The sequence below is a fragment of the Arachis hypogaea genome, chromosome 19 (assembly GCF_003086295.3).
Source record: "Arachis hypogaea cultivar Tifrunner chromosome 19, arahy.Tifrunner.gnm2.J5K5, whole genome shotgun sequence".
In the NCBI taxonomy this organism is placed as follows: Eukaryota; Viridiplantae; Streptophyta; class Magnoliopsida; order Fabales; family Fabaceae; genus Arachis; species Arachis hypogaea.
In genome coordinates this window covers 14194812-14219510 of record NC_092054.1, presented here as the reverse complement: position 1 = coordinate 14219510, position 24699 = coordinate 14194812, and the positions used below count along the sequence as shown (strand labels likewise).

The 24699-nt window shown below is 35.4% G+C and overlaps 1 protein-coding gene across 1 annotated transcript; it reads right to left on the bottom strand.

The window, feature by feature from the left end:
- Positions 1 to 1020: 1020 nt before the first annotated feature.
- On the bottom strand, positions 1021 to 23107 carry LOC112777952 (uncharacterized). Its single transcript, XM_025822332.3, has 3 exons — positions 22890 to 23107; positions 2088 to 2518; positions 1021 to 1410 (listed from the first exon to the last, which is right to left on the bottom strand). Exons 1-3 carry the CDS (start codon positions 23105 to 23107, stop codon positions 1400 to 1402), a joined length of 660 nt encoding a protein of 219 aa, XP_025678117.1. The 3' UTR covers positions 1021 to 1399.
- Between the last annotated feature and the right edge of the window lie 1592 nt (positions 23108 to 24699).

The following is a 24699-nucleotide window of genomic DNA, read 5'->3' as shown; positions in this document are numbered from 1 at the left end:
ATATATAAATATAATATAGTACGTAGAAATATAAAAAATATAAATATAAAGTGTCCGTATAACATATTATAAATACATATATATAAAATATATAATATATATTCAAAATTTTAAATCTTTAAACTAATAATTATAAAAATACATATATAATATATATATATTTTAAATATAAAAAATTTAAAAAATTACACCTACAAAATAAATTAAACAAATACAAAATTATACTAAATAAATATCTAATACCATTTTATTTTATTCTACAAATGTAATTAGTCATCACTCATTGCATAAAAAATTTAATAATTATCATACTATTTTATATCATACTTTACTATTTCTATCTCATAAAGTTAGCATATAGTACACTAAATTACATACTCGCATTTAGATATTTAGAAAATTCTGGTACATACATAGTCTCTAGATCCAACGCGCGTATAAAAGAGAGCTCTTCAAATGAATGTTAGTTTGCTAATATATTTGTCACCTTCGCCACATCTGCCTCCATAGTGTCATCAACTTTATCATCGTCTTCATGTAGATCAATAACCTCATAGTTGCTTTCGAACTAATCTTCGCCGTCACTATTGTAATCTCTCCCTTCGATATTTTGATCGGCTTCTGGTTGTTCGAAGTCAATGTACAACTCGATAAACGACACATGCGATCAAGTTTCATAGTAGATTGAAAACATCTCTTACATGCTCGCATAGTTGATGACATACTTCGTTTGAAAATGAACAAACCCACTAAATAAGAATTTATACTCTCTCAAATAACACCTTTTAATTCTTCAAATAGTAATGTAAAAGGAATAATAATATCACATGAATTCTTGCACATAAATCTCACTCTCTCATGTGTTTGTAACAAGATCTGGTAATCATAATATAATTTTAGCATAACTCTATCCTCTATTTTTTTAACCAGGATCACTCACTCACTCTCCTCCACAATAATTGAAATATAACAAAGTGAAATGGAAGAGAAGAAGAAGCAAAAGGTAGGGATGGCAACAGGTCTCCATGGGGCGGGGACATACCCTGCGCCCCAATATTTGTCCCCGTCCCCATGACGGATAACGGGGACCCTGTATCCGCCGGGGACCTGGGTCTCCGCGGATTTTTGTAAAAATTAATAAAAATTGAAAAAAAAATTAGAGAAAATCAAAGATAATCCTCAATTGTCATTACAAACATAATATTCATAGTCTTTAAAGACTTAAATAGCAATAACAACAAATATAAACATCCAAACATATCCATAAACAACCAAATATTACATAAACAACCAACCATATTCATAAACAACCAAATAAAGTTCATGATATCATAAAAACATAATTCCACCATCTCAATCTTTCTTTCATCCCGTAATGGTAGTGATGGTAGATTCCGACTTACTTGAGTCCTACATCAACAAGAAAACAATTTAAAAAGTTAAATCATATAATAACTCAATAAAATCTGACCCTAATTACCCTAAATCAGATATTCAAAATCAAATCAACCCTAATTAGAAATTAGAATCAGAAAATTCAAAAATCAGAACCTAATTATCCTAATTAAAAAATTCAGAATTAAATCAACCCTAAATAGAAATCAGAATCAGAAAATTCAAAACTCAGAACCTAATTACCCTAATTAAAAAATTCAGAATCAAATCAACCCAAAATATAAATCAGAATCAGAAATCAAAATCATATCAATCTAATTCAGAAATATAAATTACAAAACCAGAAATTCATAATTGGAATCAGATTAACCTAACTTCAGATTAACTCAATATTAACTCAGAAATATTAATCAGAATCAGAAATCAATTTCATATCAACCTAACTCAGAAATATAATTACACAACTAGAAATTCATAGTCGGAAATTCATTAACCTAATCAGAAATTCAGAAATTCGTTAACCTAATCAGAAATTTAGAAATTCAAAACTCAGAAATCCAGAAATTCAAAACACAGAAATTCAGATTAATTGGAATCTCATTAATTCAGAACACAGAAATTCTTTACCCTAATTCAGAAATCTAAATTCAAAAAAGGGAATGGAAGACCAGCGAAGACCAGGGCTGACTTACCTGAACCTGACGGAGAAAAGGGGAAGGAAGACCTGCGAAGACCGGCGATGCGAAGAGGAGAAGACGACGACCGGCAACAAGTCTGCCGCGACCAGGAGAAGACGACGACGTTGCCGAGTCTGCTGCGACCAGGAGAAGAAGATGACATTGCCGGAGCCCACGACGGTGAGCTCGACTGCCTTGACACCTTCAGTGAGTAACCGAGCCACTCAGGGGGTTTGGGGTGGGAGGCGACGCGGAAGGACCAGAGGGTGGAAGGCGGCGGGCGACGGTCGGCGGTCAGCGGGAAGGAGACAAGAGGGGCTGAGGGTTTGAGAAGGAGCGGAGACGAGACTCTCAGCCCAATTCTCGCTCTCTGTCTCTCTAAAGCAGCCAAGCAAGGATGGGAGAATGTGACGGCTAGGGTTAGGTTATGTTCAAATGGGAAATGGCTCACACATATATATATATATATATATATATATATATATATATATATATATATATATATATATATATATATATATATATATATAAGGGTATTTTTGTCTTTTCACACAAACAGGGATTTAACGGGTTTTCACGGGGCGGGAACCGCTACCCCGCCCCCGCCCCGTTTATTATACGGGGCCCCGTCTCCCGTCCCCACGAGTAAAAAATATCCCCTATACCTGCTCCCCGACAAATAAATTCCCGCAGTACCCGTCCTGCCGTGAATTTTTACCATGCCTAGCAAGAGGTGAGGTGAAGAAGATGAAGTTCGCTTTGCAAAACTGATCCACGAGTTATATATACATTGCAAATCAGACCCTAAGGTAAACATATCTTAATTTAAAATTTTTTAAATCTACAATTCTGATTCACCAATTTGGGTTTTCAGATTTTTAAATTTTTATAATCACAAAACTGACTTGTCGATTTGCTCTAAACTTAAAAAAAAGTTATGCTCACACAATACTGAGAATCTAATTTTTTCATCACCCAAATTCAAATTCATCAATTTTCAAATTGAATCTATATTTTTTCTTTCCTACAATTTTGAACCTCCGATTTGTGAATTGATATTTAAATTTTTTTTATATCTATTAAAAACACACCAACAATTCATAACAATAAAAAACACTTAACAAAAAATACTTAACACCAACTTAATTTTTTTTATATTTTTATTCTAATGATTCATTACTATATGATTTTTAATATTCAAGTAACATGGTTTTTTTTAATAGATTTTTGCTAATAAAATTACTATAAAAACCAAAAAGTAACAAATTCTTATATAACAAAAACTTTATATATTTAACAATTTTAACTTTATTTTTTTTAAAGATGTATTTTTGTATTCTTAAAATCTTATTTAATCTAAAACAATAACTTTTTGTTTATTGTCAATACCAACTTCATATATAGTACTTGTAAAACATTGTCTAATACTTTCATGAATTATTATTTAACTTATTTATTTATTTGCGGAGTGTTGGCATGTGATTGGATCTTCTTAATATTTTTTTTTCAATTGATATTATTCAAATGTGATTTTATACTTTTTAATATTTCTTTTTACATATTTTTTTGTTTTATTTAAATAATGTATAGTGAAAAATATATTTTATAATAATAATTGAAAACAAAATTAAAAGAATCTATTTACATAATTACTATTTGTTTTTTAAAAATAATTATTTCTTTTATTTTTTAATTAATTAAAAATTGATGTATCTAAGTAAAAAATATTGTCTGAATATATTATCTTTTAATTATTTTTTTTTTTAGTTACTTGGAAACAATGGGAACACTTGGGTTGTAATTACAGGCTGTCGTACACAAAGATGGAGTTTATCTTATTGAACGGCCATGAAAAGACATAAAGTTTATGAAGGATCAAACCAGAGCCTGAAAATTGAAAGGATAACTTTCCCTTTATTTCCCCCCAAAAGGATAATGTTCTTTTATGCCGCTGATAATTATTTATATGCTTATTATTACTAGCTAATGCGTGCAATCTGTAAAAGGGAAAAAACACCTTTGAGAAGACATTTAATGGGTATATTTATGGATTTAACAAAAGTCACTTGTTAAAGTTAGTATTAAGGTTAATTACTAATTTAATTTCTAAAAGATATAATCACAGATAAACGATGTTATCGACTAAATATTTTTTAAATAATTTAAAAATATGACAAAAATAACTGATAATTATTATATTTTTTGTAAGTGAAAAAATTTTTATATTTAACTAACGACTTATCTAATTGATATGAATTTTTGTGCCAACATTTGAATAAATATTTTAAAAGTACACAAAAAAAATTCGAAACGAAATTTGATCTCTAAATTTTTTTTTATTTTTTTAAAAAATATGATAATTAATTCACAATATTTTTTTTAAAAAAAATTTACTTGACATAAAATTATCAAATTTTAAAGATGAAAAGATATTTTTTTAAATAATAATTATAAAATTTAATATCAAAAGTTAATTTCTAAAGTCTTTTTTTAAAATATATATTTAATATATAATTTTTTGTCACGTTTTTAAATTTTTCAAAAATTTATTTGTAATTAGTATTTTTTAGGATTTTTTTTATTAGTGATGTAAATTTTTTAGTATCATTTTAGTAGTTTATATTTAGTATTAATAATAATTTTAATATTTTAATAAATATATAAATTTTATACTTTTTATAAAACTTTTTTTTTTCAGTTATTAACCTTAAAAAGTATTATTATTAGAGAGCAAACTCTTATATGGATCAAGATAATTTAAAGTGAAAAAATTGATAAATTAATAAAATAAGAAGTTGATTATTTTTAAATTAAGATAATAAAATACACATTTTATAAAAATTATAAAATTAATAATAATTAATTTTTTATTTTATCACTTTACTAATTCTTTCACTCTAAACAATCTAAATTCATCTTATATTTTATTGAATTAGACTTGATGTATTTATAATTTCACATTGAGTTATTGATTATTAAAACAACATTTTTAGCAGCCACTAATTTATTTTTAGCGGTGATAAAAAAAATTTCCATAAGCATATACTAATGAGTTAATATTTAAATTGATCTCTGAATATATACGTAAATTTTAATTTAGTCTTTGAAATTTTGACTACCTCTATTTAATCCTCAAACTTTATAAACGTGATTCATATTAGTCTCTGGAATAATTTTTTGCACACAAATGTTAATAGAGCGTTGATATAGACAGCCAAACACCACACTAGAACTTATAAAATGATGTTGTTTTGATTTTGGCGCTCAAATAGCTCAAAAAGGACGTTGGATCACTTGTTTTGAGAGAAAAATTTTCAATAAACACTACTTACGGTGTTGTTTTTAAACTATTTGAGTGCCAAAACAAAAACAACGTTGTTTTAAAGAGTTCAACATGGCAACCGGCTGCCACGTTAGCATTCCATTAAAGTCTGTGCGTCGAAGATTATTCTAGGAACTAACATGAGTCACACACAAAATTTGAGAACTAAATAAAGGTAATTAAAATTTTAGGGACTAAATTAAAACTTGCGTATAAGTTTAAGAACCAAATTGAATATTATCTCTATATTAATACTACAAATTATATTGACGAGTATTTCATTTTTATCATTATTATCGTTCTTGCTATTGTTATTATTAAAGGATGAACTATCGGATATGATGATGATTAAATAATTAATTTCATGGATCTGTCATAAGAGTGAATTTTGATATACATTCATAGTTTTTTTTTTTTTTTGGATAGTTCTATGCTGAACCAACCTTTAAGAGAAAAGACTACACACAAACAAATAAAAGACCAAACCTAAACAAGGCTAGTCATACCTGATGAGCGGATAATTTATACGCTTTTTGGCATTGTTTTTAAGTAGTTTTTAGTATGATTTAGTTAGTTTTTACTATATTTTTATTAGTTTTTATTCAAAATTCACATTTCTAGACTTTACTATGAGTTTGTGTATTTTTCTGTGATTTCAGGTATTTTCTGGCTGAAATTGAGGGACCTGAGCAAATTCTGATTCAGAGGCTGAAAAATGACTGCAGATGCTGTTGGATTCTGACCTCCCTGCACTCGAAATGGATTTTCTAGAGCTATAGAAACCCAAATGGCGCGCTCTCAATTTCTACTGGCCTATCCTCTATAAAGATTCCCGAGACTTTGTACGTAACTGTGACAGTTGCCAGAGAGCTGGTAATTTGCCTCATGGTTACGCCATGCCTCAACAAGGAATCTTGGAGATTGAGTTGTTTGATGTATGGGGTATTAACTTCATGGGGCCTTTCCCACCATCATACTCAAACACTTATATTCTGGTGGCAGTCGACTATGTATCCAAATGGGTAGAGGCCGTTGCCATACCCACTAATGATACTAAGACAGTGCTGAAGTTCCTCTAGAAACATATCTTCAGCAGGTTTGGTGTCCCTAGAGTACTAATCAGTGATGGGGGCACTCACTTCTGCAACAAACAGCTTTACTCTACTATGGTCCGATATGGAATTAGCCACAAGGTGGCAACTCAATATCATCTACAGACAAATGGGCAAGCTGAAGTCTCTAATAGAGAACTAAAAAGAATCCTGGAACGGACTGTAAGTACCCATAGAAAGGATTGGGCGAGAAGCTTGGATGATGCTCTGTGGGCTTATAGAACAGCATTCAAGACTCCTATAGGAACCTCTCCATACCAGCTTGTGTATGGTAAGGCCTGTCATCTGCCCGTGGAACTGGAACATAAGGCTTACTGGGCAACCAGATTCCTAAACTTTGATGCCAAATTAGCTGGAGAAAAAAGATTGCTCCAGCTGAATGAGCTAGAGGAATTCAGATTCACTGCTTTCGAAAATGCCAAGCTTTACAAAGAGAAAGCAAAAAGGTGGCATGACAGAAAGCTGTCATCTAAAGTCTTTGAACCAGGACAGAAGGTTCTGTTGTTTAACTCTAGGCTCAGGCTATTCCCCGAGAAACTGAAATCCCGGTGGAGGGGACCATATGTGATTACAAGTGTGTCACCATATGGCTATGTGGAGCTTCAAGACATTGATTCTAATAAGAAGTTCATTGTTAATGGACAGAGAATCAAGCATTATCTTGAAGGCAATGTTGAGCGAGAGTGCTCAAGGCTGAGGCTAGATTAAAAGCTCAGCAAGGTCCAGCTAAGGACAATAAAGAAGCGCTTGCTGGGAGGCAACCCAGCCATTAGCAAAACCTATTTTTATTTAAATAATAATTATACGAGTTTAATATAAATAATCTTCAAGATAAAGTATCAATTGCATAAGTTCACAGAGTTACAGAAGGATTCAGAGTACAAAACAGGGAAAAGGAGCTCACTGGCAAGAAAACGCCAGTAAGAGGTACAATTGGGCGTTAAACGCCCAAAAGAAGCATCTACTGGGCGTTTAACGGCATACTTGCAGCATCCTGGGCGTTCAGAAAAACGCCCAGTGATGAAAGATTTCTGGCGTTTAACGCCAGCCAGAAGCAACAGCTGGGCGTTAAATGCCCAAAAGAGGCTACAGATGGGCGTTAAACGCCCAAAACAAGCAGCAGTTGGGCATTTAACGCCAGGATTGTGGAGGGGAGGAAGTTTTTGTTCCCAACTTGATTTTTTTTTTCAAATTTTCATATTTCCATCCATATTTTCTTGCATAATCATGTTCCCATACTTTCATTTTTCAAACTCTTTTCCAAAAATATTAAAAATATCTTAATCCTAAAATTAAATCTTTCTCAATTCTTCTTCAGCCTCTTCTCAAATCTTTTTTAAAACAAATCTATCTTTTTCAAACTCATCAATATCTTTTTCAAATCTTCACAATATTTTTAAAAAACAAATCTATCTTTTTCAAATATCTTTCATATCTTTTCAATTTTAAATTACATATTTTCCTATCATATTTATCTTTTCCAAATCACATTTTCTATCATATCTTTTTCAAAAATTTTCGAAAACCCACCCCCTTCCCTTTAAATTCTCGTTCGGCCTCCCTCCTCTCCTCCACAATTTGAACTTGGCTCTCCCTATATCCCTCTCCTTTCCTTTCTTTTGCTTGAGGACAAGCAAACCTCTAAGTTTGCTGTGTTTATCCGTGATCACTAAGCCAATACCCACCAAGATGATGGCTCCTAAAGGAAAACAAACCACCTCAAGAGGCAAGAAAGAGAATATTCCAAAACCAATTTGGAATCAAGGGATGTTCTTAACCAAAGAACATTCATACCATTACTACAAAATAATGGGTCTAAGGTCAGTGATCCCGGAAGTTAAATTCGATCTGAAAGAAGACGAATATCTGGAGATCCAAGAGCAAATTCGAAACAGGAGCTGGGAAATCCTAGCTAATCCTGAGACAAAGGTGGGAAGAAACATGGTTCGAGAATTCTACTCTAATCTGTGGCAGACAGACAGGCAGAGAATAGTTGGAACCGCATTCTATGACTATCGAACTCTGGTCAGAGGGAAGATTATTCACACCCACCCTGACAAAATAAGAGAGATCTTCAAGCTGCCTCAACTGCAAGATGACCCAGACTCCTTTAATAGGAGAATGATGAGACCAAATAAGAGCTTGGACAAAATTCTAGAGGACATATGCCTCCTTGGAGCCAAATGGACAAACAACACAAAGGGTGTCCCAAACCAACTCAAGAGAGGAGATCTCAAACCAGTCGCCAGAGGCTGGCTGGACTTCATTGGGCGTTCTATACTGCCCACTAGCAACCGCTCTGAAGTCACCATCAAAAGAGCAGTGATGATTCATTGCATTATGTTGGAAAAAGAAGTGGAAGTTCATCAGCTGATTTCTTGTGAGCTTTACACAATTGCAAACAAGAACTCCAAAGATGCCAAATTAGCTTATCCAAGCTTAATCTCTCTGCTATGTAAAGATGCTGGGGTAAAAATGGGAGTAGATGAGTATATCTCAGTTGAGCAACCAATCACCAAAAAGTCAATAGAAGGACAAGTGCAGGACGACCCTATCAAGAGGAGAGCACAGAAGTTCCTCCCGGAAATTCCTCAATTTGAATACTGGGGGCGCCTGGAAGCATCTATCACCAAGTTGCAAGAAGTTATGGATCAATTGAAGGAAGAACAGCAAAATCAAAACAGCATGCTCTGCAAGCTGCTTAGGGAACAAGAAGAGCAAGGGCGTGAACTGAAGGAACTGAAGCGCCAGAAGCTATCTCTTGAAGGGCCAAGCACCCCACAGACTAAAGAGGCATCTACCTCCCAAAATAAAGGTTGTTGAGTCCTAACTCTGTGATAACCTTTTATCCATTTTAAGAGTACATGAGTATTAGAATTAGAGTCTATGCCTTAAAGTTATGAATGTCCTATGAATCCATCACCTTTCTTAAATGAAAAATGCTTTTAACCATAAAAGAACAAGAAGTACATGATTTCAAATTCATCCTTGAAATTAGTTTAATTATTCTGATGTGGTGACAATACTTTTTGTTTTCTGAATGAATGCTTGAACAGTGCATGTCTCTTGAATTTGTTGTTTATGAATGTTAAAATTGTTGGCTCTTGAAAGAATGATGAAAAGGAGAAATATTGTTGATAATCTGAAAAATCATAAAATTGATTTTTGAAGCAAGAAAAAGCAGTGAATACAAAAGCTTGCGAAAAAAAAAAGAGAAAAAGAAAAAGTCAAAAGCTCTTTAAACCAAAAGGTAAGAGCAAAAAGCCAATAGCCCTTAAAACCAAAAGGCAAGGGTAATAAAAAGGATCCAAGGCTTTGAGCATCAGTGGATAGGAGGGCCCAAAAGGAATAAAATCCTGGCCTAAGCGGCTAAACCAAGCTGTCCCTAACCATGTGCTTGTGGCGTGAAGGTGTCAAGTGAAAACTTGAGACTGAGCGGTTAAAGTCGAGGTCCAAAGCAAAAAGAAGAGTGTGCTTAAGAACACTGGACACCTCTAATTGGGGACTCTAGCAAAGCTGAGTCACAATCTGAAAAGGTTCACCCAGTTATGTGTCTGTGGCATTTATGTATCCGGTGGTAATACTGGAAAACAAAGTGCTTAGGGCCATGGCCAAGACTCATAAAGTAGCTGTGTTCAATAATCAACATACTAAACTAGGAGAATCAATAACACTATCTGAATTCTGAGTTCCTATAGATGCCAATCATTCTGAACTTCAAGGGATAAAGTGAGATGCCAAAACTGTTCAGAGGCAAAAAGCTACTAGTCCTGCTCATCTAATTGGAGCTAAGTTTCATTGATATTTTGAAATTTATAGTATATTCTCTTCTTTTTATCCTATTTGATTTTCAGTTGCTTGGGGACAAGCAACAATTTAAGTTTGGTGTTGTGATGAGCGGATAATTTATACACTTTTTGGCATTGTTTTTAGGTAGTTTTTAGTATGATTTAGTTAGTTTTTACTATATTTTTATTATTTTTTATTCAAAATTCATATTTCTGGACTTTACTATGAGTTTGTGTGTTTTTCTGTGATTTCAAGTATTTTTTGGCTAAAATTGAGGGACCTGAGCAAATTCTGATTCAGAGGCTGAAAAAGGACTGTAGATGCTGTTGGATTCTGACCTCCCTGCACTCGAAATGGATTTTCTGGAGCTACAAAAACCCAAATGGTGCGCTCTCAATTGCGTTGAAAAGTAGACACCCAGGTCTTTCCAGCAATATATAATAATCCATACTTTGCTCAAAGATAAATGACGTAAACTGGCGTTTAACGCCAGTTCCATGTTCTATTCTGGCGTTAAACGCCAGAAACAGGTTACAAGTTGGAGTTAAATGTCCAAAACAGGTTACAACCTAGTGTTCAACTCTAGAAAGCACGTGTAAAGCTCAAGTCTCAGCCCCATCACACACCAAGTGGGCCCTGGAAGTGAATTTCTGCACTATCTATTGTAGTTTACTCATTTTCTGTAAACCTAGGTTACTAGTTTAGTATTTAAACAACTTTTAGAGATTTATTTTGCATCTCATGATATTTTATACGTTTCATATTGTATTTCTGACGGCATGAGTCTTTAAACCCCATGGTTGGGGTTGAGGAGCTCTGCTGTGTCTCGATGAATTAATGCAATTACTTCTGTTTTCTATTCAATCACGCTTGTTTCTGTTCTAAGATACTCGCTTGTACTTAACCGTGATGAATGTGATGATCTGTGACACTCATCATTATTCTCAACCTATGAACGCGTGCCTGACAACCACTTCTGTTCTACCTTAGATTGAGTGTGTATCTCTTAGCCTCTTGGTTCATGATCAGAGTCTTCGTAGTATAGGCTAGGATTATTGGTGGCCATTCCTGAGATCCGCAAAGTCTAAACCTTGTCTGTGGTATTCCGAGTAGGATCTGGGATGGGATGACTGTGACGAGCTTTAAACTCACGAGTGCTGGGCGTAGTGACAAACGCAAAAGGATCAATGGATCCTATTCCAACATGAGTGAGAACTGACAGATGATTAGCCGTGCGGTGACAGCGCATTTGGACCATTTTCACTGAGAGGACGGATGGTAGCCATTGACAACGGTGATCCACCAACATACAGCTTGCCATGGAAGGAGACTTACATGCGTGAAGAAGAAGACAGTAGGAAAGCAGAGATTCAGAAGACAGAGCATCTCAAAAACCTCAATCTGTTCTCCATTACTGCATAACAAGTATTATTTAATTTATGCTATTTACTCTTCATAAACCCAATTATTTTTATTACTAATTTCTTGACTAAGAATTACAAAATAACCATAGCTTGCTTCAAGCCAACAATCTCCGCGGGATCGACCCCTTACTCACGTAAGATATTACTTGGACGACCCAGTGCACTTGCTGGTTAGTGGTACGAGTTGTGAAAAGTGTAATTTACAATTCGTGTACCAATACCCTAACTAAATTAGGGGATAACCAAATCTCAAACCAGACACCACAAAAAAAAAAAAAACAAAGAAATAAAATCCAGTCACATATGCATACAGGAAAGACAAGATACCAATGAATTGTTATAATTTTAAAGAGGGTAAAAGAGATCTCAATCCTTAGCACCTGTTCTTCGAAGCCTTCAGTCCCTCGACCAAGCTAACACCAAGTACGATATGTTGTTTCAATAGAGAGATGTTCAACCTTTCCTTCTTAAAGACAAAAGCGTTTTTATGTTTCCACAAGGATCAAATCACAGCAAAGAAGATTGTCATCCACTCCTCTTTTGCACCCTTCCTATTAACTCTGTATATCCACATCTCAAAACGTTGTTTAGGATCACCTGCCCAAATCCAATCTATATTCCAAGACCTAAGAGTCAAACCCCACAGCTTCCATGCATATTTGTATATGAAAAATAGATGATGAACAGATTCTAGTGCCTTGCCGCAGATAACACAATTAATTTCTGATGTTGGTAAGTGATGCGTGAGCATCTTTCCTATATTTTCCTAGTAAATTTGCATCTAAATTGTTGAATTTAATTAAGAATTAATTATATTTTAGCCACTATGGATGCTATTTTGAGTTTTGTACAATACTGTTTATTTTAGGTAGCATTTGGCGGAATTTGATGGAGTTTCTGCAGAGAAAGAGAAGAAGCCAAGGAGATGACCAGCAAATACCGACGCGGACGCATGGCTCACGCGACCGCGCGAAATAGAGGAAATCGTAATGACGCGATCGCGTGCCTGACGCGAACGCGTGGACTGGAATCTGCACAAATGACGCGAACGCGTGGACGACGCGGACGCGTCACATGCGCCACATGCAAAAAATGCAGAAAAACGCTGGGGGCGATTTCTGGGATGTTTTAACCCAGTTTCCAGCCCAGAAAATACAGATTAGAAGCTGCAGAATGGAGAAATCAAGTGGTCCCCATCCATCCATTGAAGACTTGATTATTTTAATTAATTCGAATTTAAATTCAAATCTTAAATTAGGAAAAGATATTATTTTAATTTTTAGTTTTAGATATTAGATTTTAAATTTATTAGGATTAGTAATAAAAGGAGGAAGCTTTCCTTCCTTTGTAGAGGTCTTGGGGAGATTCCACCTCATCCCATGAGGGGAACATAATTGACAATCCTAATTTTCTCTCTTTTCTATGAGCAACTAAACCTCCACTGTTAAGGTTAGGAGCTCTGTCTATTTGTATGGATTGATTTTATTACTTTTTCTACTTTAATTTATGTATGGATTTATAATTTAAGAATTGTTTTCGCTCTTTATTTTATGAATTTGGGTGGAACGGAAGTATGACCCTCTTTCTATTTGAGTTCCTGTAAAACTTGGAAAAGCTCTTTACTTGAACAACAGCTTGAAAACAATTTCTCCTAAATTTTAATTATTTGGATTTAACGGGATACGTGACATATAATCCTTTTACTTTTGGGTAATTAGAGTTTTTGTGGCATATAAACTAGAAATTGATTATCACCCTCTAATTGGAATCAATTAACCAAGGAATTGGCAGTTGATGAATTTTAGAGGAGACTAGGAAGGTCTAAGGAATTAGGGTCTAGTCACAATTAGTTTGCCATGAATTAAATCTTGCACGATTAAAATAGTTAATAAGAAAAGTCAATCCAGAAAATAGATAACTCTAAAACCTTAACTGTCTTCTCCATATATTATTCCATCTTAATTACTTGCCCTTCTTCAATAATTTTTTATATTGTTTAATGTCTTTTATACTGCATCTCAACACTATTTTCTGTTTGTCTAACTAAGCCTATCAAATACCATTGTTGCTTAATCCATCAATCCTCGTGGGATCGACCCTTACTCACGTAAGGTATTACTTGGTACGACCCGGTACACTTGCCGGTTAGTAAGTGTGGTTGTAAAATACCGCACCAAATTTTTGGCGCCGTTACTGGGAATTGACTGTGATTAATAACTATTAGTTGTTTGATTGTTTAAATTAGGTGTTTTAATTTTAATTTTATTTAAAAAAAACTATTTTATTATTTTTCGAAAAAAAAATTTTCCTTTGTTTCGCGTTAGCAATGCCCTGTTTCGTTCTCTTTAATTTTTTTTTCTTTTATTATTAAAAAAATAAAATAAAAAATAAATAAATTTAATTTTCCTTTTTTTTTGTTTGCTCCCTTACTGTTTAGTTCTATTTTTATTTTTTTTATTTTTTTGTTTTGTTTTTTTTGTTTTGTCCGTTTTTAATTTTATTTTTATTTTATCCTTTTTTTATTTTATTTTCATTTTATTTTTATTTTCGTTTTTTTCCTTCTATTATTTTTTTATTAGTTTTGTTTTATTTTTATCTTTAATTTTCAATAAAAATTTATTTAATAATAATTTAATACTAGTAATTTTTTTTTAATTTCTGAAATTAAGTTTGGTGTCTCCTAGTTAATTTTATTTTGATTCTTCTTATTTTAATTTTTAGAATTTTGTTCTTTTTTTCTTTGCTTTCCTGTTTACCACATGGTGCGTTTAATTCTTTTTGGTGTGTTGTGCTAAGGAAAAATAATGGAGAGAGATCATATGGGTTACTACTCACACCCGAGTAGTTATTCATATCCTTATGAATGGGGAAACTACCCAAATTTTGGTTGGCAAGGTCAAAACCAAAGAATCCTCAGTGCTCCATGTTCCAACTATCAAGAGCCACCACCTCCATATTCATATCAAGAACCACCACCTCTCTATCCGTATCATGAACCATCATCTTTCTACCCATATCAAGAGCCACTATCTCCCTATCCATACCAAGAACCATCCTCTTTTTACACTTATCAAGAACCATCACCTCCTTCTTATTCATCTCAAATACCATCAGATCTTGAGCTTCTCATGAAAGAATGCTTACATGATATAAAGACAAGTGTCAAAAATATAGAGAAGCATATGCAGTCGATTATCAAGTACCAGGAAGAGGAACAAGCAAATTCCTTCCCTAAAGATATAATGCAAGATCCTATGGAAGAAAGTGAGAAAATCAATCAAAGGAGTTTATACTCCAGTGCATTAGAGAACTTTCCATCCTCACACATGGAAGAAGAGGAAGATGCAAAAACAAAGGAGGAAGATGCACCCACAAAGGAGGAAGATACACAATCTCCCATGCCCTTGGTAAGCAATGAAGAAGAGATTGAATTAAAAGAAAGCTACCAAGAAGAAGAGGTTGAAATTGAGGAAGCTTGCAAGGAGGTGGTAGAATTCAAAGTAGAACACAAGGAAGTAGAGCTTGCAAGACCTCTTCCAAAGCCATCACCATCCAATACAACATTCAAGTGGGTAAAATTCCTATCCTTAATCCTTACTTTCCCACTTGAATATGGGCTACTGGAGACGGATGGTCAACTTAGAGCTCTTTGTGGCATTAAGAGTAAGAGGAAGATGGTTAGTGGTAAGATTTGTCAAGCAAGGTTCAATCTGGTTGTATGCTCCAAATCGAAGTGTAAGGATTGGTGTAGAGCTCAATTGAATGGGTCTAGAAGGTTGTTTGGATGCCTCTGTGAGAATTCAGATTGCTTGCCACCCGGTGAAAACAATGGTGATCCACAAGAAGACGGTTGTAAAAGCAAGGTTTGGGACCCTGGAATTCATTCTCACAATCAACAATCTTGGGGTCTTGTCACTTGCTTCAACTTCCTCGAAGGAGTTAGGCGCCTAGTTTGGGATCCCGGTATCCATTGGAATTACAAACATTGGTGGAGATTCCTGGATCAGTACAAGCACAAGCCACCATGACAAGAAGCTCACAACATGTCCAGCTTAAGGACTTTAACTAAAAGTGCTTGGTGGAAGACAACCCACCGTGGTATGATCGTTCTTTTTCATTCTTAGTTGTTTTTTGTAATAGTAGTTTTCTTACGTAGTTGATTTTTATTAAGTTCTTACTAATTTTCTGATCATGCAGCTATTTTATCACAGAAACCGAACACCTCAAGCTAAAAAAAAAAAAAACACCCGACGCGAAAGCGTCGCTGACGCGTACGCGTCATCTAGGGGTGCAAGAAAAAAAAGTTACAGAGAGTTGCGTGGGAGTGGCGCCAGAATGAAGTCTTTCGCACAAACAAGCCCACGCGAACGCGTGGCCCACGCGTTCGCGTCGTTTGTGATTTTCGCCATCCACGCGTCCGCGTCACTCACGCGAACGCGTGACCTGCAGAATTGACGTAAAAGAGTGTTTGGGCAGAGAGTTGTGCTGGCTTGGGGAAAGAAGTGTGCTAAAAGCACAAATTTGGTCACGCGAACGCGTACCCCACGCGTCCGCGTCGTTTTTTTCAATATCGGCCATCCACGCGATCGCATCCCCCACGCGTTCGCGTCACTTCAACAGCGCGCTAATCGCGCGATCGCGTGACTCACGCGTCCGCGCCGCTTGCGCCGCACACCTCCACCAGTTCGCCGCCATTTTTTTTATTTATTTTTTATTCTCTCTCCAAAATCCTAAATCTCTCTTGTTCTTTTATCCTTTTATTCTTATTTCAGTATAATATTTGTTTCTTTCTATTTTCAGTTCTTCTTTGCTTGAGGATAAGCAAACCTTTAAGTTTGGTGTTGACGCTTCGCTTAGAAGTTTTCTGTTTATTCCTATGGCACCAAAAGGGAGGCGAATCATCTTCACTGAGGAGCACAACCTGAAGAATAAACGACTACTAGGATACCTAAGGTGGTTGAATTTCTTTCATTTTTTATTCCTCCCCTCTTTGTCTATGTTATGTTCCGATTTTCTGCTATTTTGCTTTATTTGCTGCATGATCCTTTATTAGTTAGAATCCTAGGACTAGTTTAGTTTTCTTTTAATTGCTTTAATTCTGAAAAGATGTCTCATGTATTACTCACTGAGCTTGAATTCAAAAAAAAATACAAGAGTGTTATATTGCATAAGAAGGTGTGTCTATATTAAAGAATAGTCTTATTTACTTAAATGTGGCGGTATTTTCTGTGATTCTGAATGCATGCTTGAACAGTGCATATTTTTGATAGTGAAACTGATGAATGTTAAAATTGTTGGCTCTTAAAAGAATGATGAAAAAGAGAAATGTTATTGATAATTTGAAAAAGTCATAAAATTGATTCTTGAAGCAATAAAAAGCAGTGAAAAACACAAAGCTTGCGAAAAAAAAAGAAAAAAAATAAAACAAAAGAAAAAAAAGCAAGCAGAAAAAGCCAATAACCCTTTAAACTAAAAGGCAAAGGGTAAAAAGGATCCAAGGCTTTGAGCATTAATGGATAGGAGGGCCCAAAGGAATAAAATCCTGGCCTAAGCGGCTAAATCAAGCTGTCCCTAACCATGTGCTTGTGGCGTGAAGGTGTCAAGTGAAAAGCTTGAGACTGAGCGGTTAAAGTCGTGATCCAAAGCAAAAAGAGTGTGTTTAAGAACTCTAGGCACCTCTAACTGGGGACTCCAGCAAAGCTGAGTCACAATCTGAAAAGGTTCACCCAGTTATGTGTCTGTGGCATTTATGTATCCGGTGGTAATACTGAAAAATAAAATGCTTAGAGTCACGGCCAAGACTCATAAAGTAGTTGTGTTCAAGAATCAACATACTGAACTAGGAGAATCAATAACACTATCTGAATTTTGAGTTCCTATGGATGCCAATCATTCTGAATTTCAAAGGATAAAGAGAGATGCCAATACTGTTCAGGATTGCCATTGTAAACCCCACTATAAGAGAAGACATGAGCTTAATCGAAATCTCATTCTCATGCAAATTCACATCCTAAGCTTATATTAGTTTTGGTTGCTTGAGGACAAGCAACAATTTAAGTTTGGTGTTGTGATGCGTGAGCATCTTTCCTATATTTTCCTAGTGAATTTGCATCTAAATTGTTGAATTTAATTAAGAATTAATTATATTTTAGCCACTATGGATGCTATTTTGAGTTTTGTACAATACTGTTTATTTTAGGTAGCATTTGGCAGAATTTGATGGAGTTTCTGCAGAGAAAGAGAAGAAACCAAGGAGATGACCAGCAAATACCGACGCGGACGCATGGCTCACGCGACCGCGCGAAATAGAGGAAATCGCAATGACGCGATCGCGTGCCTGACGCGAACGCGTGGACTGGAATCTGCACAAATGACGCGAACGCGTGGACGACGCGGACGCGTCACATGTAACACATGCAAAAAATGCAGAAAAACGCTGGGGGCAATTTCTGGACTGTTTTAACCCAGTTTCCAGCCCAGAAAATACAGATTAGAAGCTGCAGAATGGACAAATCAAGTAGTCCCCATCCATCCATTGAAGACTTGATTATTTTAATTAATTCGAATTTAAATTCAAATCTTAAATTAGGAAAAGATATTATTTTAATTTTTAGTTTTAGATATTAGATTTTAAATTTATTAGGATTAATAATAAAAGGAGGAAGCTTTTCTTCCTTTGTAGAGGTCCTGGGGAGATTCCACCTCATCCCATCAGGGGAACATAATTGACAATCCTAATTTTCTCTCTTTTCTATGAGCAACTAAACCTCCACTATTAAGGTTAGGAGCTCTGTCTATTTGTATGGATTGATTTTATTGCTTTTTCTACTTTAATTTATGTATGGATTTATAATTTAAGAATTGTTTTCGCTCTTTATTTTATGAATTTGGGTGGAACGGAAGTATGACCCTCTTTCTATTTGAGTTCCTGTAAAACTTGGAAAAGCTCTTTACTTGAACAACAACTTGAAAACCATTTCTCCTAAATTTTAATTATTTGGATTTAACGGAATACGTGACATATAATCCTTTTACTTTTGGGTAATTAGAGTTTTTGTGGCATATAAACTAGAAATTGATTATCACCCTCTAATTGGAATTAATTGACCAAGGAATTGGCTGTTGATGAATTTTAGAGGAGACTAGGAAGGTCTAAGGAATTAGGGTCTAGTCACATATAGTTTGCCATAAATTAAATCCTACATGATTAAAATAGTTAGTAAGAAAAATTAATCAGGAAAAATAGATAACTCTGAAACCTTAACTATTTTCTCCATATTTTCTTCCCAATTTATTTACTTTACTATTTTAATTTCTGAACGATTGAATATTCAAATACTCTTTTCTGTTTGTCTAACTAATCCTATCAGACACTATTGTTGCTTAATCCATCAATCCTCGTGGGATCGACCCTTACTCACGTAAGGTATTACTTGGTACGACCCGATGCACTTGCCGGTTAGTAAGTGTGGTTGTAAATTACCGCACCAGTAAGATTCCACACCCAACCAATATATCTTTGGTATTCACTCTTTTCAAGATTACAAACCAAACGAATATCTTCACATGGGGAGGAACCAAACTCCTCCATAAGTCGTTATAAAAATTGAACATATTCGGCTCTTGTCTTAGATTTTTATTCTTATACACCATATTTAAAAAAGATTGTACAGAGAAAGTACCTTCCTTATCATGTTTCGATACCAGCTTCTCCACTTCTTTTTGTCGAATCCCCACGTTCGCTAGGCCTTATTGTAGCTTAGTCAGCTCTTGCTCTTCCCACGACCTTAAAGCTCTCCTTCATTGCATTCCTCATCTCCATACATACTCGTCCTAAAAACCACAATTGTTGATGGTGCATGCCTTATCAGGTACTGTCCTGTAGAGGTTTGGGAATCTCTCTCTAAGCCTCCCGTCTTTATCCATACATCATCCCAAAATAACGTTCTAGTTCCATCTCCCAGTTGCAGCTGCATACCTTCATAAAAAATGCTAAATAGCTTGACTTCACTAAATCTCAAGTTGCCAATAGTATTCCAAAGACTCCCTGTATTTTTCATTTGTTGTTTTTCCAGTCCCTTTTGAGAATCCAATTTATTACATGAACACACCACTTTCTTTTAAAGTGGACACTCCTCTTTGTCAAAACGCCACCACCACTTGAATAAGAGCGCTGCATTCTTTAATACTAGATCTCTCACACCCAGACCGCCTTAGTTCTTTGGCTTCTAAATTAGGCTCCAATTCACTGTTGCCATCCCCTTCGTTCCATCTCTTTTTCCCCAGAAAAATCTTGACTGAAGAGACATTATCTTTGCTGCCACTGCTTTAGGTATCTTAAACAAACTCAAATAGTACATAGGCAAATTATTCAAGACTGCCTTAATTAGAACCATTTTCCCGCTTTAGACAAGTACCTACTTTTCCATCCCTTAAGCCTATCTTCCACCTTTCTAATAACCGAATTCCATGTTTTTATTCTTCTTGGATTGGCGCCTAACGAAATTCCCAAGTATTTCATAGGTAACAAACCTTTCCTACATCCCAACGTCTTGCAAGTTAGCTCCACCTCCTCATTTTCATAATTTACTCCGATCAAGACAAATTTATTGTAGTTTATCTTCAATCCTGTCATTAACTCGAACCCTCCTAATAGTCTTCTATAGCTCATTAGGGACTCGTGGTCACACGGGCAAAATAGGATAGTATCATCTACAAACTGAAGATACGTGATACTAACCCTATTATGACCAATGTCATGAGACCTAATCTGACCCTTCTCACATAATCTGCCCAACATACTATTTAGGACCTGGCTCACTAGAACAAAAAGAAAAGGAGACAATGGGTTTCCTTGTCTCAATCCCCGCTATAACTTAAAGGGTCTGGTTGCTGTCCCATTCACTAGCACTGACATAGATGCTGTTGATAAACAAGTCCTTATCCATGATCTCCACACCTCGTCGAAACCCATGTTCTTCAACACTTTATCAACAAAACTCCACCTAACTCTGTCATACGCTTTCTGAAAATCTAACTTGATTAGCCAAGCTGGTATCTTCTTTTTTCTCACTCAATGTATTACCTCACACGCTATAAGAGCTCCATCAACAACCTTCTTCCCACACATAAAAGCAGATTGCTCCTCCCCTACTAAGGCCCAGTTTGGGTAAACAGCTTAATTAAGCACCTTTTGAAAAATAACTTAAATAATAAATGACTATATTAAAAGTAGCTTATAAATAAGTTATTTGGTGTTTGGGATTTTAGATTTAAAAGTGCTTATTATTTTATAGAAATGTGATAAAAAGTAGTATTATTATGAGAGAAGTCATTTTTTTAACTTCTATATAAGCTCCTAAATAGCTTCTTAGAAAGCCGCAATTTGGTTTTGAAAATTGCATCGGACATTAATACTACTACTTTTCATAAGTCAAAAGCTCAAAAAAGTTACTTTTAAAGCTTCCCAAACGGGCCCTAATTCTGACATAACTGGTTGAAGTCTTTTTGACAACATCTTAGCTACCACTTTATAAACACAGGCAACCATACTAATTGGCCATTAATCCTTCAGATCATCTGAGCCCCTCCTTATGAGCAAGAGTAACCCCTCGTCAAATTAGCCTTCGGTAAAATTTCCTTCTCAAAAAAATATTCAACCACTTGACTAAAGTCTTTTCCTACGATGTCCCATAAGTTCCTAATACTTTTGAAATTGAATCCATCCAGGCCAAGTGCTCTAAACGGCTCACACCCCAAATCGCGCTCTTGATTTCCTCTCTTGTTGGCTTCCTTTCCAAAAAAATTGAGTCTTCACTACTAATCCATTTCACTAGGGACATATCAAACCCAATTGATAAGTGTTGGTCCTCCCTATATAAATTCTCAAAATACCATCTTATTTTTCTTTTTACTATGCATGGCTCCCTCAAATATTCCCCATCAATACAAATCGAATCCATGACCTTGCCCTTCCTTTTCACCTTAGTCACAGCATGAAAGTATTTAGTGTTTCGTTCTAACTGTGTAGCATACTTCGATCTTGACAATTGTCTCTAATAATAATCTTTTCGCTCATACCATTTTTCCAACAAAATCTTCAAGGCCTTGTTCCATGCAAGTAGAAACACATCTTGGATATCCTCGACAAAGCACTTATCCATACTTTGGATTTCAAATTCTATCTTCTCTATTTGGTAGTTGATGGATCCAAATTTTTCTCTATTCCATATTCTAAGAGGTTGCTTCAATAAATCTAATTTTTCTAATAAATTTCTTCCCCCTGATTTCTCCCACTCCTTTCTTACTGTTTCTTTGAATCTAACATGCGTCAACCATGCATCTATCGTTCGAAACAGCTTAGGACCCCAATTGACGACTCCAGAATCCACCAACAATGGACAATGGTCAGATAAACTTCTTGGCAGGGTCTTCAGACGAACTATATCAAAACATTCTTAAAATTCAGCATGAATGAACACCCTATCAATTCTACTACACGAGCTGCCTCCATACCAAGTGTATTTCCGATCCCGTAACTCTAATTCCAAAAAATCCATAGCCTCCATTCACTTCCTAAACATTAAGCTGTTCTGGGTTAGTATGTTACACCCGAACCTATCCCTCACTTCCAATATCACATTGAAATCTCCTCCCATCACAAATGGCACCATCCAGGCTCTCTTTAATTCTCACAATTCTAACCAAACTTCAATTTTTCCTTCACTTTCGCGCGGTCCATACACCACACACATTGTCGCCTCTAATTTTACTTCTTTAATAATACCCCTAATTGCTAGCCATCTCTTTCACTTTTCTACTCTATTCTGCTCTATGAAACTATTACTCCAAATGCACAACAAAATCCCAGCCGTTCCCACATAATCGACACATGCCCATGAGAAATCTCCTCTCCCCCACACTCTCGATGCCAACTCCTTTGTCATAAGCTCCTTCTTAGTTTCTATTAAACCAATTAAACCTACCCTTTATTTTTTACACACACCCTTAATTATTTTAATCTTTTCGGTGCCTCCCAAACCTCTTATATTCCAAAATGCAATTAACATATCAGATAAAATTCTCACCTGAACAGTGCACTAGAGACAATCCATCTCCCTTCTTCTCTTTATTCCTCTTTGAGATATTATTTTTTAATTGAAAATTTTACCCTTCGCTCATCGGTCCTCCTTCAATCTCCTTAAGGTGCTTTACTACCTGGGTCTCATCTTCTTCGTCAAAGCGCATGCCAGCTTCCTCGCACAATAATTTGGCTTCATAAGCATCTTGTAGTTGATGCCACTCCAAAGATTCATTGTCGCTCTCTCTATTTTTATTCGGTGCCTCTCTCTCCTCCTCACCATCAATATGAGATATTTGTGGACTCATATTAATGTTTTTCCTAGTAACAAGATGATGGACATGGTTTGTACTTGAGCATGGCCCAAAACCCGGCAAGAAGGGACAGGATTGATCTGACCCTTATGGTATATCCACACCTTGTATAAAGCCACCCCCTTCGTAACTATGATTAAAAGGCCCATCTAAACCAAGAAATAAATCCTTAGTTCCTTGTTCAGTCAAAGCATGAGAAATACATGGCCCTTCACCACCTATCATTTCTTTTTGGTTTAATTACTCTATTGGTCCCTATAGTTTCGCAAAATTTTTAATTAGGTCTCTATACTTTTTTTCTTTTTAATTGGGTCCCTGCACCAATTTTGTTTTTCAATTAGGTCCCTCTTGGTATTAATTGGCTTAATTGTATAGGGTCCCAACTAAAAAAAAATTGGTACAGGAACTCAAATAAAAGGAAAAAAAAAGTGTAGGGACTCAATTAAAAAAATTAGTGCAAGGACTCAATTAAAAGGAAAAAAGTATAGGGACCTAATTAAAAATTTTGCGAAACTATAGGGACTAACAAAATAATTAAACCTTTCTTTTTCACTTAATATGGGCCAAGAGAACAAGCTCAGATCTCTCTTCATTTCACATCTCATATTATCCATCTCATCTTCCACCGCCACTTGCACCATGTCATCACATTCATTACTCCTCTTCATATTTAACTCCATTTTATTACTATTACTACTTCCATCGTAACATCTCTTCTCATAGAAATAATCAAAGCCAACTCATGCACTATATCCAACACTCTCCTGCGGGACTCCCGATTCCCTAGTCATCATCTCATCATCTTCATGCATTATGGATTTTTGGACTTTTGTATCAGTCTCTCTAACCTTCATAGCCGCCTCCTCCGGTGAGTATCTACTTTCGTTCCCTGTAGATGATAGACACATACTTTCGCATAAGCTCACTTCTGAGGCCTTCCCTGGATTTACTTGTGCATTATACACCTCCCTTCTAAACTCCCTATCATGAATATGGAATCTTAGGCCCTGCACATCCATCACCACCCACCCACAGATAAAATTTTATTCTTGTGTATCAATCAGCAATCTCGCAGAACTGTAAGAGAACGACTGTTCTGTCAGATCGTCCATCACTACTAGATGACCCCATACATTCCCAATCTTTTCAAAAGTGGACTTAGACCAAGTTCGAATAAGAACTCTTATAACTTCCAACCATATCCTCCTTGTGGCATTCTAAATCATCCCATTATGAGGTTTCAACTCATCAAATAATCTGGCCAAGGCCTCTGATTTCAAAGCAACTTTCTTATATTCCTCCAATTCAAAGGTAAGCAAGCACCTGAAAGGACCAATATCTATGCACTCCACCCTTCCCGGACCTTCCCACTTCTCCCCAATACTTTCCATCATCTTGGAGAAAACTATCGGTTTGGAGTTCTCTCGTACAATACTCCTCTTCAACATCTCGACTTGTGCGCTCGATATCTCTGCTTCAATTAACTCTTTACCTCTCTTCTCTTTAATAGCCACACTTAGTGATTTTTGGCTATGCACTATCTCCTTGCTCTTTATCACATAATCTACCTCGGTTTTCTTCTTACT